General features: G+C 33.2%; 1 protein-coding gene across 8 annotated transcripts in view; it reads right to left on the reverse strand.

Moving 5' to 3' along the window:
* Positions 1–19,405, reverse strand: part of Thoc2 (THO complex subunit 2) — a 120,518-nt gene that overhangs the window by 31,747 nt on the left and 69,366 nt on the right. For all 8 annotated transcript variants that reach the window (XR_011705719.1, XR_011705718.1, XM_071606631.1 and 5 more), the window contains 10 exons: positions 13,424–13,465; positions 12,869–12,999; positions 12,665–12,766; positions 8,333–8,417; positions 7,628–7,721; positions 7,135–7,215; positions 5,599–5,695; positions 3,892–4,009; positions 1,880–2,059; positions 410–574 (listed from right to left, as the gene is read on the reverse strand). Coding sequence is in view for 6 of the 8 variants with exons in the window: in XM_071606631.1 (XP_071462732.1) it covers positions 410–574; positions 1,880–2,059; positions 3,892–4,009; positions 5,599–5,695; positions 7,135–7,215; positions 7,628–7,721; positions 8,333–8,417; positions 12,665–12,766; positions 12,869–12,999; positions 13,424–13,465 (1,095 nt within the window). In the remaining 2 variants the exon portion in view is untranslated. The remainder of the gene's footprint in view (positions 1–409; positions 575–1,879; positions 2,060–3,891; positions 4,010–5,598; positions 5,696–7,134; positions 7,216–7,627; positions 7,722–8,332; positions 8,418–12,664; positions 12,767–12,868; positions 13,000–13,423; positions 13,466–19,405) is intronic.

Here is a 19,405-nt window from a genome sequence, read left to right on the forward strand (position 1 = left end):
TACTGCCTCAGCCTCCTGAGTCACTGGTATTACAGGCATGCACCACTACACCCAACAGACTGATTGTTAAAGGATGTATTTTCACTTACATAAATAGAGGAAGGAGAATGGGAGAGGGGAAGGAGGGCGGAAAGGAAAATGGGGAGATCATGAACTGAAATCAAATTCCATGCATGAATGATTTTGTCAGGATGTATCTGACTACTATATATAACTATAATGTGCTAATAAAAAAATAAGCTATTAAAAAAAGGATACACTTGTATTGTACACCATTTGGAAATGAATATTAACAAAAGATAATAACTCTAAAGAGACCTAATCTATATTAAACTAAAATACATTTAAAACTCAAACGCTTAAGAATTTAGAATCATTCTTGAATGGTAACAAAGATACCTGTACTTACCGAAATATGATGCGCATACATTGGCCTAGACAGAAAAAATGCTGCATCATGGGGTGTATGGAATTCATTACAGAGCACATCAATTGAAGGCACTCGCTTTATATAATCTTCTGTGCTTAGATTTGATGCTAAAAACCCACCAAATTGTACCAGGGTATCATGACACTAAATTTTTAAAATGAGACAAAAAACACAGAATGTTACATTCTATAAAAACCATCATAAACATTTTCAAAAATGATTAAGAAATGTCATTTTAATAACATTTTGATCAACAATTAAGAATTCAAATTTTAATTGTGGGAACATGGTTGGAACTGAAGGACATTATGTTAAATGGCATAAGCCAGGCACAGAAAGACAATTACCACATGTTCCCATTCATATGTAGAAGCTAAAAAAGTTGATTTCATAGAAGCAGCAAGCAGAAGAGTGGTCACTAAAGACAAAGAAGGATGAGGACAGAGGAGGAGTGAGATGTTGAGGGTGGATCACAGGTACCAAACTATAGTTACATAGAATGAATAAAACCTAGTGTTGAATAGTAAACAATAGGCAAATTATAGCTTACAACAATATATTTTACAAAGAACTAGAAAAGGGGAGTTACAAGGTTTCCAACACAAAGCAATGATAAATGTTTAAGGAGATGGAAACGCTAATTGTAATTTAGTCATTACACACTGTATATAGCTGATTATCACACTACACCCCATAAATACATAATTCTTATGTCAATTAAAAATTTTAAAAAACGTAAATCTGATGCTTTCACATATATATTGGCCAAATAAATATTTTACTATTGTCAAAAAACTACAAATTTTACATCTAAAGACTACCTACAAACACAATCACAAAATCATATTACAAAGAAGATGCCAAGGCCCTAATAGGTTGATTAATCTAAGGCTTTAATAGTCAATTAAGTCTCTTAAGTTCCAAGCTATTATTTGGCATTTTAAATAGAATATATTTACCTAAAATTACATAAAATAATATGCACAGGCAAATCAAATCCAATTCCTTTGCTGTTAAAAGATGAAAACTTTATAGTATACATAAATATTAAGCACTAAAACCTACAATTAGCACACTAAATGTGTTTAACTATCACCAACCATATTACAAAGAAAAATGAGATGGCATCTACTATGTTGTGATTGAATTCCAGATTTCCAGAGATAAATAAAGATAGGAAAAGAAACAACTTGAAATTTCAGGAATTTAATAATAGGATATTTAACTAAAAACATTACACATACTATAACATCTCCTACAGACATCTCTTAAATACCAAAAACTGTACAGAAATAGAGGCCCTAATTTAAGAATGCCCATTTGAACATTACTGCTCTTTCCCACTCACATGACGTGCAAAATTGAAATTTTCCAAATTATGTCACGTTCTCTATTTCCCTTTATCAGGATTTAAAAATCTACATCAATACAAAAGTCACTTTAACTTACCTGGTCATAGAGCTTTCCCACAAGTTTCAAATGTTTCTCTCCGCCTTCCTGAAAGATTACCCCATTCCTCTGCTGAGCCATAAGCAAACAGAGAGGAAGAGCAAGATCATGGTCCAATAATGCATCCTTTAATCTCTGAGAGGATTTTTTAGTGTTTCTAATCTGGCCAAAATAACCACCCTGCATAAGAGAAAATAAATTTACTGGCATACAGTGCACATAGCCCATACCCTCTGACTTGATAAAGACATAGAAGAAAGCTAAGTCATAATTTTGAAAATAAAACATTCCTACATTTGATATTCCTTCCTTTTTTCATAAATTTATTCTAATGACACTGTTATTGATCACACTGAATTAAAGATAACTGTTAATTGTATTTAAACTTCTGCATACTTTCCATTTTTTCACTTTGCAGTCCCTTGTCAATTTTTATTCAATGTGGAAAAGGTTCAATAGAGTTACTATGCATATCACTGAGGATATCACTGAGCACTGAAGATCTAGAACTTCTTTTTAGTACACATGTAAAACTGTCTTTTATACTGTTTTTTAAAAAGATTACTATAACTAATATATCTCAGTTTTTTTAAAGGGAGGTAGTATGGTTGCTGAAAGGGGACACATATGGCTTTGACATTGGCTTTATATACTTATGTATTGTTTAAATTTGGGGGGCTTCATACCTGGGATCAAACTCAGAGAGAGACAGGGTTGCTTAGGGCCTCATTAAATGGCTGAGCTGGCTTTGAACTCACAATCCTCCTGCCTCAGCCTCCTGAGCTGCTGGAGTTACGGTTGTATACCATCACACCTGGAACATTCCCTCCCTTTTTTTGGAGGGGGGTACAGGGGATTGAACTCAGGGACACTCAACCACTGAACCACATTCCCAACAACCCTATTTTGTATTTTACTTAGAGACAGGGTCTTACTGAGTTGTTTAGTGTCTCACTTTGGCTGAGGCTAGCTTTGAATTCACGATTCTCCTGCCTCAGCCTCCCGAACCACTGGGATTACAGATGTGCACCACTGCACGGAGCTACTGTTTAAATTTTTGACTATGACCATGAACATAGTAGTGCTACCTTATAATATATATACATATATACCTTATATATATTCCAAAATTCATTGTATATTTTTGAAACCACAGATAGCATCAAATTATAAACATACAGCATTTTTTCTATACAGGCATACATATATGATAAAGTTTAATATATAAATTAGGCACTGTAAGTTATTAATAGTAACTGATAAAGAATTATAAGAATATATCACAATAAAAATTATGTGATATTATGTGTGGATGTTCTCTCCCTGCCTCAAAATATTTTATTGTACTGTACTTTCCTTTCTTATGATGCAAGATGATAAAATATCTATGTGATGACATGAAGGACACAGGCATTATGATGTAGCATGAGCCTACTTAAGTGAAGTGTTACTTGAATTCAAGTACTATGATGATCAATCTGATAAGGAAGACACCTATTTATATCATCAATCTGATAACTTGAGAAGGCTACTAAGTGGCTAATGGGCTGTTAGCATATACAACATAAATATGCTGGACAAAGGGATGATTCACATCCCAGGTGAGAATAAGTGAGAGGCATGACTTCATCCTTCATCATGCTACGCAGAATGGAGTTCAAATTAAGACTTACAATCGATGTGTTTCTGTTTTGTGTTGTAGCATTTGTTCTGGAAGCTTGTATTTACATTTTAAGTGTATCTGGTAAGTGGGCTGGAGCCCTCGTCTGGGCCGGAAAAAAAAAGAAGCCCTCCGGTCAAAAAAAAAAAAACTTATAATCATTATGTTTTATATTATATCACATATATATATATATTATATAATAATTATATCTGGATTTTTCTATTTCATATTTTTGAACCATGATTGACTATGGATTAATTGAAACCTTGAAATACAAAACCAAAGATGAGGTGTGATCAGTGTACATTCTAAATTTTAAAAGTCAGTAAACAAAAATAGCAACTCTTACCTCAGCTTTTAGCTGCTCCCCACCAGTCATGGCCTCTAGTTGCTCCATTGTCATTTCCTCTGTAATTTCTATTCCTGCCATTTTTTGTACCACTTCTTTTAATATAAGCAGGTCAAAACTATTCCAAAAAGTAAAAACAAATATTCGATAGTTAAAACATCCAATATGAAAGCCACACTACATTATAATTAATATACTGAGAATGCCCCAATTATTTGTACATACACATGGAGGAAAGGTTAACATGGTTTTTAAAGAACTATTCTGAAAAAATATTTTATGCATGTTTAACTTTTTACTTGGAAATAATTTCAAACTTACACATAGGATACAAATTATGAAAAGAGTATAAAGCACACTCATACCCTATACCCCAATTTCATCTACTTTTACCACTTTTACTCTTGTTTGCTTTTATCTTTTGCATTTTCTCTCCTTCCCGTTCTATGCACGCACAGGATTTTTGAACAATTTGAGATGAATTATTTAAATCATGGTCTTTTATTCCCTAAAATTCCTAAGAACACATTTTTTAAAAGCAGAGCAATTCTTTTATATAACCACAGCATAGTTATCAAGTTCTGTAACTCTAATACTTAATCTACTATTCATATTTCATCTTCGTAAGTGGACCCAATTTCAAAAGAGAGTTATCGTGCAAATTAGTATACAAGTACCAATGAAATAATTTTTCTTTAAACTGTGTTTTAATCAGATGATCACAAAAATATATTCACAGTACAGAAAATATATCTATACTGAGTACAGATTAAAAGATGTGTGTTCTTCTAGCCTACAGACAGTAAAATGTATAGGAATAGCTGATAAATGATCTGTTGACAAAATCCTGGGTCTATACATTCTAAAATGTTTTCACAAAGTCAAAATAAGAAATCAGCCAAGAATCACTTTAATACTTCTTTAAAACAACAGATAGAAAGCAAACAAACTAAAAGCTATCAAAAAGCTTTAGGAGGGGCTAGAGTTGTGGCTCAGTGGGAGGACACTTGCCTCGCATGTGCAAGGCCCTGGGTTCAATCCTCAGCACCACATAAAAATAAAGGTATTGTGTCCAAGTATAACTAAAAAAATAATTTTTAAAAAAAAGCTTTTAGGAAAAAAATTCAATTTCTGTTATACTAGCCAATTTACTGCTGATGATGCTTAATTTACATACTAATTCACTATAAGTACTAATATTGGACCAGAATTAAATAAATTTAGGTACTTATAAAGAAGAGAACACTGTCCAAAAGTTATATAAGCCTTATGTACATCTTAAGTTCAAATTTTAAAAATTATACTTTAAAGATACTATACAATCCTTTAAAATAAACATGTTCCTACCAGATGCTCAATGTGGTAAATTACTGCCCAGAAGCACAATATGCTTTGTCATGAGAGGATATACAATATACCATGTTAACTATTTACTCAAAAGCCTAACAGGCAGTCAAATTAGGTAAATGTATCTTTTTAGTGAGCTACATTTATAGGCAAATATTACATTTATTTCTGAAAAAGGGTGTCTCTCTTTGTATTAAATTATAATTTCTCTTCATTAAAAATTCCATATAAATAAGTGAGCAACTGTTCTACTTGAGCCTATAATCAACAAGTAGTCTTTCAGGATAATAACAATCTCAATATTCCAAAACCACAGATGCACTCTAATTATTGAATTTCATTTACATATGTTATGATTACCTTTTGCCTGCTTTGAGTTGATTGGCCACATACTGAAGGAGACCAGCAAGATCAATTGGATATTTACGAAAAACCGCACCACAGAAACTAGCCAGACCTATATAAATTTTTTTAAAAAAAGAATAAACAGTTCATAAAACAAAATGAGGTAGGAATGATTATATTGCTGATGCCACTTGTATATCTAAAAACTACAAATAAATTTTTTAAAAGTTTTTAAAGCAAGCACAGGCAACAGAATACAAATGAATAGTGATAGCTAACATTTACTGAGAGTGTGAGTGTATGTGTGTGTGTATGTGTGTGTGTGTAAAACAGCGTATCAAACACTTTACATAGACTATCTCATTTAATGCTTGCAACAATTATCTTAGATTGGTATAAATGTACTGATGAGGCCAATATATGTCATATAATTTGCTCCTGGTCACACAGTACAAAGTAGTGATTCAAACCTATGCCACCTGATTAATGAGGACACAACAAAAATCTTGCAGATCACAGAGTAAACTTCAATGATAAAATACCCCTCTTGAAAGTTTGAATCAAATTTTTTTTTTTTTGTCTAGAAACATGCTACCAGTTGTAAAGCACCAAGGAAAGAAGTAAAGCATTGCAGACCAAAAAGTAGACAAAAGACCAGTTTTAACAAATAGTGCAAAAGGTCCCTGGAAAGTGCAAGAAGTTCAGATTAATGGAGCCTAGAATATTGGGGAGGGTGAAAACATGAGGCTAAAACAGTAACCTGATTCCATTAGAACAACTTGTATGACTTATTAAATATTTTAGATGTTATAGGATAATAGGGAACCAGTGCACAATTCAGATATCAGACACATCAGGTTGAAAGAAAGAGAACTGAGAAGGAGTGTGACCAGTTCCCCGTAAGATCAACTCCTTTAAAATAACAGTAATTTAGGGGCTGGGGTTGTGGCTCAGTGGTAAAGTGCTAAAGTTCAATCCTCAGCACCACATAAATGTAAAATGAAGATATTATGTCTACCTATAACTTAAGAATAAATATTTAAAAAAAAAAAAACAGTGATTTAAAAGAAGGGGATTTTTATCTCCCAGGTAATGCTTCCCCAAACTCTACCATAGTCAATAATGGTCTCAAGTTTGGAAAATCAATAAGTATTATATAGCAAAGGACTTGGACACTGTGTACACATCTGAGTGCCTCATTATTCTTAAGAGCCCTCGACAAATATATTCTTGTATAGAAGTTCATAGGATCAGACAAAGAGTAATGAAGGGAAGTGGGGAGAATAGGAAAGACAGTAGAATGAATTGGGCATAACTTTCCTATGTTCATATATGAATACATAACCAGTATAAATACACATCATGTTCAACCACAAGAATGGGATCAAAATTGTAATACGTTGCACCCCATGTATGATACTCTATTGTCACGTATATCTAAAAACTACAAATAAATAAATTTTAAGAAAGTTTTTAAGCATAGGCAACAATACAAAACATAGCAGTTATCACCAACAGTAATCTCATCTTTGAAAAAATAAAATTACTTACTCTGAAGCCAGCTTGAGATGGTTGTGTCATCATGTTTCATTCTCTCCTTTTCTGGATTAGCCAAAGCTTCAATGATACAATCTTTCATACATTAAGAAAAAAATATTTAACTACATCTCTAACAAAGACCCTCACAACAAACAAAAAATGCATCTTGAGAGAAAAATAAAACTGTTTGCTTCAAGTAATTACAAATTATTGACAAATATTCATTGTAATACCAACTTTTCTTCTTTAGTCTCTTTTCTACCTTTCAACAAACAAGATAGACTCCACCTATACCAAGATGTTTGATAAACCTAATGCCTTTATATAACACAAAGGCACTCACACAAGTGTAGAGACACTCATTCTCCAGCTCACAATCTTGCTGGGCCAAACTTCAGATAATCCACCTGAATTAACCTCATTTGGTTACTAAAAGAAATTAGAATGAAAATAAATCATTCACCATTAATGGGAAATCTATGTATTCCTTCACTTGAAAGGATACAGGCCAAGACATCATAATTCAATGATGTGAGGTATTTCAATGAATCAACTACAGGTGTTATTAAATTATCATATTTCTGTATTTGTGACAAGATCTGGAAGATAGCAACAAAAAACAGATGTCATTAACTAAACAAAAGAGAACTACTATGCCAACTAAGTGATAGCTACAATTTTCCAGTACAAACAATGCTTATAATTAAAATGTTTTCCTATAATTTTACATTTATACAAAACTTATTATTCTATCAATGCCTTAGAGAATATTTTCTTAGTCTACACTTTACAACTAAGAAATAATTCCAGGGAGTCTAAACATGGATTTTGAAAAGAGAGAGGCTAGTCTCATGTTAAATGTGTTTTTGAATCAAAGAAATGAAAGTCACAGTGTTATATCTGAATCACAATGAAATGCTATTCAAATGCTTCTAAAAGCTAAAATCAACAAATAATGCTTCTAGGAATGAAAATATGGTAAACAAGATAACAGGGTATTTATATTTGTAGTGCTATTGTGTATTACTACAAAAATAAGTCAATGTATTACATTGTGTAGTAAGTTTTCTTAGTACAACCAAATGTTCCATTTGCTTAAATTTTTTTCCTAAAACTACAAAACAATTTTAAGATTATATCTATTTCAATTTCTGTATTAAAGACAACCCAAAGAAAAATTCCTTAAAATAATATTAATCTTAAAACATACATAATCAAACAAAATGGTTGGATTGCTGTGGCTCAACTTCCCAATTTGTCTTCCTGAAGGCTTCACATTTTCCTTGGTTAAACGCCTACAAGGGGAGAGAAAGGTGGCAGGGATCATCTTAAGTAACATTACCCATCATGTTGACAGCTTTGTTATATCATGGGGTTAGGGGACTGGACAATAGTTCTTTCCCAAATATCCAATATGAATCCATGTAAACAACTGTATTTATCATATACTCTATTGTAGTAGTTAGGTTAGGGTGTCTCCCAGAGGATATCAAATGTGTAACATTTATAAAATACACATTTCCATTTTATACTAATAATCTAATAAGCAGTAAAATTTTTAATGTACTCTATAAGTATATAAAATTCTTTTTATAGAATGTCATAATCATTTTTAGATTTAGAAGTGCTCATTTATAAGCTTAGAGATTAAAATATCAAATTTGGTATAATACAATCAAATGCCTCATGTCATCTGGCTCAGTGACCCTAAAGAAGTAATAGTCAATGTTATACTCCTTGATATGAATGTTCTCTGCTTTTCTATTCAAGTTAAACTATTTAAAAAAATAAATTCTACTTCTTTCCTTCCTCTTTATTTCTTCTTCTGCTTGGAAGTCTTTTACCAACATTCTGCAAACTTATATCAATAAAACTTTTACAGCTCAAAACAATTATTACACCAAAACTTAAATACTTCTGATGAAAATTTTACACAATAAATTCAAAAACTTGAGAGACTTTTCACAAAACAATTATATGTGAAAGGAAAGAAGTTTTTTCCTTAAAAGAATTTTACATTGTGAATTTGGTATATAAATCAGGGACTGTGATCATTCTAAAAATAACAAATGACATAATCATCTCAAGAATCTTATGACAAAACAAACCCAATAATTAAAATGATTTCATCATTGGCCATTTTCCTTTCCCATTTTCCACTGCCCAGTTTCTTGCTCCTGCTTCCAGAAAGGAGAACAGTAGTTTTAAACTTTGGCTATATTCTGTTCCAGCTTCAAACTTACTACCACCTGTCTCCACCTATTTGCCAAGGCTAACCCTTCCCTACTTTTGATTCCACTCCCTTCTGCCTCCACTATGGGGAGAAGAGGGCAAACAAACAGAAATTAAAATGAATATTTACTTGATTATGCCTTACCCTCAAGCTACCATGGTATCTGGCACATAAAATATAATCAGTAAGCACTTGTAGAATGAATTATTAAATGCCCTACAGCAAGTTCATGTTTTAAGCAATATTCAAACCTTGTGAAATTCTATAAGTAGGGGCTTGGGACGTGGCTCAAGTGGTAGCACACTCGCCTGGCATGCATGAGGCACTGGGTTCGATCCTCAGCACCACATAAAAATAAAATAAAGATATTGTGTCCACCTAAAAAAACTAAAAAGTAAATATTTTTTTAAAAAAGAAATTCTACAAGTAATAATTAATATTGTCCACTCTCAGTGTAAAAAGTTCAAACAATATCAAACTCATAATGTTCAAGCCTGGTTTACAGTTCCAATTTACAAATGCAACAATAATCCAAGTGTATTAAAAACTCTGTGCATATTTTTCTATGATAAATTATATTTTTATTCATCAATTAATTAATTCATATTAATGCCCAGTATGACACACAAAAATGCTAAGTATCAGGAATACAAAGACGAATAACAGTCTCTGTTCTCGAGCTTGATATAGAGGGAAACAGATTTAAATCCATGTTTTAAATTTCTATAGTCTTAAAATTTTTCAGAACAGTACTTATATTCTATCAATAATATAAAAAGTGAGAATAAGGGATGGGATTATAGCTCAGTAGTAGAGCACTTGCCTAGTGTGTGTGAGGTACTAGATTCAATCCTCAGCATCACATAAAAACAAACAAATAAAATAAAGGTACTGGGCTGGGGTTGTGGCTCAGTGGTACAGCACTTGCCTAGCATGCGTGAGGCACTATGTTAGATCCTCAGCACCACATAAAAATAAAATAAAGGTATTGTGTTCACCTACAACTTAAAAATATATTTTAAAAAAGATGTGGTATCCAACTACAAGTAAAAATATTTTTTAAGTGAGGATAATATATTTGTATTGCCTTGTGCATACATAAAATTATCTTGAAAGATAAATAAGAAACTAAACCCTGAACTGTTAAATAAATAGATAGATAAATAAATGGAAGGAACTAAACATTGATTACTCCCCCTACCCCTTGGGGAGTAACTGAATGAAAGGATAATAGGATAAGAGACCTTTTATGGCATAACTTTTTTACTTTTTAAATTTTTTATATATCTATGGGGCAAATTGGGATGTTTTGATCTATTTATGCACTATAGAAAGATTCCATCAAGCTAATTAACATTCCATCACCCCACCAAGTTATCTTTGAGTATGTGCACATGCATGTGTGTGTATGGTGCTAAGACTAAAAATCTATTCTTTTTGAAATTCTGAAATAAACATTATCATCAGCTGTGGTCACCATGCAGTACAAGAGATCACTAAAACTTATTCCTCCAATCTAACTGAAATTTTATATTCTTTGATCAACATCTCCCCTTTCTCCATGCCTTCCCTCACCCCCACAGCTTCTGGTAGACTTTTTACTATACAGCTTTTAAAAAGAAAGAAATTGGATTCAAGGCAATATGGATGAAACTGGAGGACATTATACTAAGTGAAACAAGCCAGGCACAGAAAGACACTCACTATACGATCTCACTTACATATAAACTCTATATACCTCTTTAGATTTAAGATATATATGAACATATCAACTTTAAAGAGATTTTTTTTTAAAAAAGAAAACAATCATAGCAATGTACTTAAGTGATATGCTAGCATTATTTGCCTAAGGAATACTGATGGCACAAATAAAAGACAATCAATGAATTTGGGTAGTATGTGCTAGGGAAAGTTTCAGAGAAGTGACACTGGAGCTCCTCTCCAAGAATGAATCACCAATGGAGAAGGGAAAGGGAGGTAAGGGAAAAACCTGTACAAATATAGGAAACAAAAATATATGCAAAGGAAGTAAAGCTAAGGAGACCATGATACATTTAGGAAATACATTTAGGCTCAGTACAGCTCGAGGTAGAATCTCTTACCTCACCATGTCATAAAGCTTGACATACAACCTGCAGGCAATGGTCAGTAGGCAAAGGATTTTGAAGTAAAAGAATAATATAAGGCACTGTAATACTCCAGATCAAAGAACCAAGGTTATAGTGGTAGAGAGAATAGATGAAATGAATTCAAGGAATTTAATAATATTTAATATTATTAAAGAATCTAATAAAGCACTTAGTTCAGTGCCTAGCACACATAGTAATAGCTCCATAAATATTAACTTTTCTTAACTGAGAAACTGTACCTGGAGAACTTTAAAGATCAGAACTCTTTCAGGAAAACCAGGCCTAATAACTCGAATAAGAACTTGCCTAGGCAAAATAATTCACTCTTTTGTCTATCCTCCCATAGCATTTCATACATAATATAAAAGAGCACCTATTAAACCAGATTGTGACTCTGCACAGCTCCCAGCAGACTGTGACTAAAGACACTATCATTGAGCAAGGACATCATCAGTGCATACTATTAAATCTAGTTAAACTAAAGAGTATACAACTTTTAATTAGAATGGCCATACCACTGCATGAATTTATAAGTGGAACAACAACTGATAATACAGCCTTGCTGAAAACACATACAAATACAGCAAGTGTATTTAGTATCAAAAGTGATACTAATCAGAAGTATATAAGCTTTATAATTAAACTAGTCTACCAGGAAGTAGAATTAACATTACTCTTACATTTTTAATGACATAAAATAAAAGCACACAAATAAAAGAAATTTCTTGAAAGTTGGCTCCCTATGGAGATAGGAAGGTCTAATTCAATTACGCAGAACTAACAGATAAAACATCTTTATTAGAATAACTATCAGTGGAAGAAATTCCTAGAACTGTGACAACCTTGCATAAACCATCAACTGTATTATGCAAATTAAAGAAAAGCCACAGCAGGCTGTCTTTTTTTTTAAAGAACTCATCCTATAATATGATGCATTTAGATAATTTTTATTAGATTTTATACATAGACAACTATGAAAACATTAACTTGGTAGTTAAAATGAGCTAAAAAAAAATCACAAAAATTCATATTCCATCTACAGTATATAATCAGCTATTCCTTTAGTAAATATTTATGTGCTTTCTCAAAACTGAGGTGCTGACATAAGCTACCTTAAACAAAGTAAATTAAATCCAGATATAGTTTAGATTAATATGAAGAAAAATAAATTAAAACTTACTTCATGATATATTTGGCTCTGTCTATTGTTTGAGCTTTAACTTTTACTAAAAGTGGGTGACTGTTATAAGTTTCATTCTTCCACTGGCCATACAGATGATATCTTAAAAAATGATGAGATGAAGAATTAGGAAAAGTTAAATACTTGGAGGTTAATACACTAGAATTACTAGTAGTTAAAAATAGAAAAATAATGTGTATTTACCTATGCTGATAGGGAAATGTTTTAAACATCCCCCATAGTTCCTCAGACATACAAGCATTGCAGTCCATCAAAGAAAGAGATGGAAGTAGTACCTGGTCAGTAATGCTAAGCAAACAGCTAAGGATAACTTCCTAAGAAGAAAGGAGGAAAAAAAAAACTATATCAATAAGAGGTCCATACCAATCCAGCTTCAAAATAATTTTTGAAGAAATTACCATTTCTTGATTTCATAACACAATATCTAATTCCCCACCCTATCACTGTCCTTACTTGTTTTTCTCCATCCAAGATAGCAAATGGGGTGAGAGAAGGAAAGGGAGAGCAAGGGAATGAGGGACTTTTATCTCTCTTCCTTTCTCAACATGTTAATCTTCAAAAGAAAGGGATATTAATCTTAAAAAGGTAACTTTGTACAGTTGCCAAAAGCTGTACTCAGTACGTAAAGCATAAAATAATTATTTACACAGATGATTAAAGCTTATTCACAGTAAAATTTGCAATATGCTGTACCTAAACAAACATTAGATACATTATTGGATTGTTCCAATCTCTTACCGTTTTCTCTTTATCTTCTTGTTTGCTTCCATCAGACTGAAACTAAAATTTAAAAAAAAAAAATTAATAAAATACAAAGGTTGAAATTATGCAGTCACAATATAGTTTCTAATTTGAAAAAAATTAACTTACACATAATAGCAAATTGTTTTTACCTTTTACACACTTGTAGATTCTAAATATAGCCTATTAAAAATTAACATTCTTAAATTTTATCTATATTTCTAACCTCCAAATCATTCTTGGCACATGAATCTTAAGTTTTATAAGCCAATTCTTTTCTCAACCTCCTTATTATAAACCAAAGCATCCTAAAATTGATGAAAGTATATAGTATAAAACCAAATATTATAAAATTACAGCCAGTACAATCATTTAGTTATAATGCATTTGCATTTTCTACCCATATTTCCTCTACAGAATTAGTTTTTAAAAAAAAAATCAAACAATAACGCAACAAAAACACAAAAAGAAAATTAAACACAAAGAAATTTAAAGCTATGTTTTAATTCATGGCTACCAAAGTACTCACTGAAAATCAGCCCAATATTAAAAACATTGCTGATAAGGACAAAACCATTGCCTAACTTGGACTCACTGAATAAAAATCAACTTAAGTTCCTGTTATGTCATAATTTGCAGATAGTCCCCTAAAGTGATATGACTGACAGTGTTGACTACTCATTCAAAATGAAGCAGTAAATGGTACTTATGTGTGTTTATAGGGTAAAGGGTTGGAGGAATGCGTGTAGAGGCCAAAAGGACAACTGAAGAACCTAAGGACAATCTAGATTTCTGGAAAGGATTTAGTTCAATAGCAAGTGCAAGAAAGATAAAAGCTAGTATGTACCTAACAAAGTTCTTATTTTCTTGGTAAATAAGCATATTTTGTGTATGTATATGTTTTTGTACTTAAGCAGTTCAGTGAATGCTAACTACAGTGAAGTCTAAATACTACATTTTCACTTAACACTAGTTTGGGACCTACCATGTCTCCTTTATGGGAAAATGAATACAAACACTTCATTTTAAATTGACAGGTCAAAAAGGTTACCCCTCACAGAAACAATTACGTCAGCAGATATCCTGTTCCCAAGTAAGGAACTGGGTTACAGAGAAATGGCCTGGTAAAAACAAATTTAGATAGATGTTTTTGTGTTGTTTTGTTTCAAGTATGGGGATTGTAACTGTGGTGGCATACTACATATACACTTGGAAACACAAATGAGGGTATGCCATAATTGGAAAAAATTAAGTTTACAGTCTATTATGTTAAAGTTAAGCTAACCCTTTCCTAGAATACATACTACAAACCTTAAACTGCTACATATAGTTTTTACCATAGAAATAAAACATTTTCTTCATTACTAAGCTAGCCTAATTCTCTTACTAGGTAATTCATATGAGTCTATAACATCTATGTGTCAATTCTCGATTTCATAAGCAGGGAATTTTGAAAAAGAAACAGGGAAATAAAGTCATCTAGAAGAGCAGTAAGAAATCTTCCTATGAAAGGCTAATAAGAGCAAAAATGAACAAAAATAATTCAAGAGGTAAAAGCAAATAAAAGCAATTTTCTTTTGTTTGGTAAGAAGATAAATGAATTCCACTCCCTTGATGCTTTTTCTTTGAGCTTACTTTGCTTTTTAATTCAGAGTAATGTAAGATTCTCCTTTCACATAATACAATACTACAATTTTTTACTGAATGCCAGGCTAAATAATGGGAGGGAGGCAAAAGAGAGATATTTATTTATCCGTTTACTAAATGCCAGACATGAAAATTTAAAGTTGAACAGGACAGAACCCCTATATTTGAAAAGCTAACATCATTATAAGATCAAAACTATAAGTAGTGATTTAATTTTTATGTCTGAATAAGACAGAACACTCACAAATATGTCTAGAGAGGCTATCAGCTCAATGGCCCAAAACAAGTTCCAATATCACCCTATAAAGACAGAACAGCTGGTTGGGCTGCAAAGCAGTACTGGGCACAAAAAAAAAAAAAAATCACAAAGATCATCCATCAAGAGGGAGGCTTAGGGAGAGTTAAGGAATAAAGGGAAAAGTTATAGATATAACTACATAAATTACATTTTTATTACTAACAATCTATTTTTTAGTACTTCTAATCCATGAACATCTCAACTACTACTTGTGATTATACTTAATCTCAGAAGAGAAAATAAAAAATACTTCAGGCCTATGACCAGACTGGACCTGAAGTTAAATTATGGCACCATTTTCACCATGCTTATTCTTCTCATTCTTATTAACTACCATTTATTGAGTATCTACTAGGTGTCATGTACTATGCTAAAAACTTCATATTTATGTATTACAACTATACTGTGAGGAAAACTTTTGCTAGGAAGAATCCAAATAAGACCTATAAAATAATTTAGAAAATGGCAAATATAATCCACAAATAAAAGTTACAGGAACATGAGCTTAACAAGCTTGTATAAGAGATTATCAATCACCTTTCAGTTTTTGGTTCACAATTTTGCTTTTAACTCTTAAGACTTTATTAATGCTTAGAAATACACAATAATGTTGATAGTACATCATCTAAAGGTACTAATTGAAAAAGTATTATCTACCACATTTCATTTTTGGTCAATACAATAATATGATTCTGAACAATGATAACATGGTTACGTACACAGAGGATGACCATATGTGCTGGCTCTTACATTTTATTCCAGTATAATAGCGCAACATTTCAATAGAAAGAGTCGTGGTTTAGACAATAAATTACATGGTTTCCCTACCTATCACATTGGTAGAATTCAAATTGCAGTAAACAACTTTGTAAGAGTGATTTAAATATTAAAATACACCCAGAAATCTCTGCCATACAGCTCTATTCAATTTCACAAAATTGACCACCCAAAAGTAGAGCATTTTCAGTGTCCTTTATGAATATGTGCTACATTTAAACAATTTTCTTTATTTAAAAATTGCTCTGTAAATCTAATTTTGGGGAAAATTAAGGTTTCTACATTGAATTTGTTTAAAGTAACATGCCACTGTATTTTAGTTTCAATTCCCCAAAAACAAACCTTATTCTAGTGCAAGCACTATTTACTTATAAAACAGCCTTTAAAGTACCACCAGTAGGAAACTATCCGTGTGGGTAAATGCAGTTCAATCCCATGTGAAGACTTTGAGAGTCTGTGTAGAAATCCATCACAGGATTATTCCAACAGAGAGCAAGGCAGTTAATAGACCAACTCTCATCTTTCACAGGTTGAAAGTTGGGGAAGAGGAGAGAGATGTTAGCTCTGTGATAATTCAATCCTGCACTGCATGGACAGTGCAGGTTCCCAGGACCAGGCTCACAGGTACCATCAATTGAAAATTGGAATGGCAGACATTGGAACAATAAGGAACTGACATATAAACTGAAGAAATGCAGGTAGAATTTGACAGCTTTCTCCAATGTCCTACATATAAAAATGTCCAAACCTCCACTAGGTGAGCATTATCATAAATGTTTTCACGTGTTACCTCACCTTTTCACACTTTGTATTCTGAAAATAAATCTCAAAATTAATCTCAGAGAAAAAATTCAAAGTATTTGGGCAGAGGGACAGGGATTGAATAAATTGTTTACAACATGCATTTGGTCCACAATAAAATGTCTATTTTTCTTTCTTGTATAAAATGTACTTTTGCTGGGCATGGTGGTGCACACACCTGTAATCCCAGCTACTTGGGAGACTGAAACAAGAGGACCCAAAATTTGAAGCCAACCTGAGCAACACAGTAAGACACTGTCTCAAAATTTAAACGGGTGAGTGGAGTTTGCTGGGGATACAGCAGAGTGGTAGACAACTTGCCCAACATGCATGAGGTCCTGGGAGGGAAGGAAGGAGGGGGAGAGGGAGGGGGGAGAGGGAGGGGGGAGAGGGAGGAAGGAAGACACACCTCAGAGCATATTGTATTCCTTAGCAGGGTCTGACAACAGGAGGCAGGAGGGAGAGAAGGAGGAGCCTGAGAAACATAAGTCAAGTACATAGGCACAGGGTCATTAAAAGACTGAGACCTGGGCTGGGGTTGTAGCTCAGTGGTGGAATGCTTGCCTCACATGCCTGAGGCCCTGGATTTGATACTCAGCACCACATAAAAATAAATAAAGATATTGTGTCCATCTACAACTAAGAAAAAAAAAAAAAAAAAAGACTGAGACCTAAAACACAAGACTATAATATGCACCCATAATACTAAAAGCGCATCTACAACAGTTCTTTGTATCTAGTACATCAAATCATGCTACCAAGAAAAATTACAAGTCATATTGAAATATGAAATCAAACACAGCTGGAAAAGACAAATTGAAGACAATCTGAAGCATTAGAACCAGACTCAGATATGGCCGGGATGTTAAAAACAGCTTTAATTGATATGCTAAGGGATGAAGTAAAAAGCATGCAAGCTCAGATGGGCAATGTAAGCAGAGAGATGGAAATCCTAGGAAAGAACCAAAAGAAAGAAATGCTACAGATCAAAAACACTAACAAAGGGCTGGGGCTGGGGCTGGGGCTGGGGCTCAACAGTAGTGCACTTGCCTGGCATATGGGAGGCACTGGGCTCATTCTCAGCACCATGTACAAATAAATAAAGGTCTATCAACAACTAAAAACTATATTTAAAAAAAAAAACACTAACAACCAGGCATGGTGGTGAACACCTATAGTCCCAGCACTCGAGAGGCTTAGGTGGAAGAATCACTTGAGTCCAGGCATTGAAGAACAGCCTGAGCAATGTAGTAAGACCTCCATCTGGGGGAAGGAGCACTGTCACACAGTGAAGAATGCCTCTGAAAGCTGGGGTTGGTGGCTCACACCTGAAATCTCAGCAACTCAGGAGGCTGAAGCAGAAGGATCACAAGTCTGAGGCCAATCTCAGCAATTTAGCAAGGCCCTAAGCAACTAAACAAGACCTTGTCTCAAAATAAAAAGGTTTGAAAAATCAAAGATAAAGAAAAAATCCTGAAGGAAGCCAGAAAGAATAAATCTTACCCTTAAAAAACAAAAGTAAGCATTATATCAGATTCCTCCTCAGACAACATGTAAGCAAAAAGTAAATGAAGTAAAATATTTAAAAGTATTGAGGAACAAAAACACACCAACTTAGAATTCTAGACCTGTGTAATTACCTCTCAAAAGTGAAGGAGACAGGGGCTGGGAATGTGGCTCAAGCAGTAGTGTGCTCGCCTGGCATGCGCGGGGCGCTGGGTTCGATCTCAGCACCACATAAAAATAAAATAAAGATGTTGTATCCACCGAAAACTAAAAAATAAATATTAAAAAACTCCCCCCCCCTCTTAAAAAAAAGTGAAGGAGACAAAGACTTTCTTGGATAAATAAAATCTCAGGGAATTTGTTGCCCTTAGACTTGCCTTGAAAGAAATGCTAAAGAAGTTCTATACAGAGGAGAAAAATTATATAAATCAGTACTCAGATCCACACAAAGAAAAGAAAAAAAAAAGAACAAAGACAAAGGAATAAGTAAAGATAAAATAAAAACAATCCAGGCATGGGGGTGTATACCTATAATCTCAGCAATTTGAGAGACTGAGACAGGAGGATAGCAAGCTTAAGGCAAGCATCAGCAACTTGGCAAGACCCTGTCTCAAAATTAAAAGTAAAAAGGACCGCTCAGCCTGGGTTCAATCCCCAGTACCCACCTTGAAGCCCCCCCACCCCCCAAATACCCTTTATTTTTTTCTTAGGTGATCTAACAGATTACTGCTCAAAATAATAACAACAACAATGCATTTCATTATACATAATTATGGTGTTCTCCCTAACCTTGGGCTCAAAATGATGGAGTCAGCCAAACACTGACTGAACCCTGAAACTCTGAGCCCAAAATAAACTTCTCCTTTAAGTTGGTCTCGCTGGGTATTTTGATCACAGCAATGTAAAGCTGACTAACACAGTGGGTGAATGGATAAATATGCTGTGGTACA

Source organism: Marmota flaviventris, chromosome X (assembly GCF_047511675.1).
Source record: "Marmota flaviventris isolate mMarFla1 chromosome X, mMarFla1.hap1, whole genome shotgun sequence".
Lineage (NCBI taxonomy): Eukaryota > Metazoa > Chordata > Mammalia > Rodentia > Sciuridae > Marmota > Marmota flaviventris.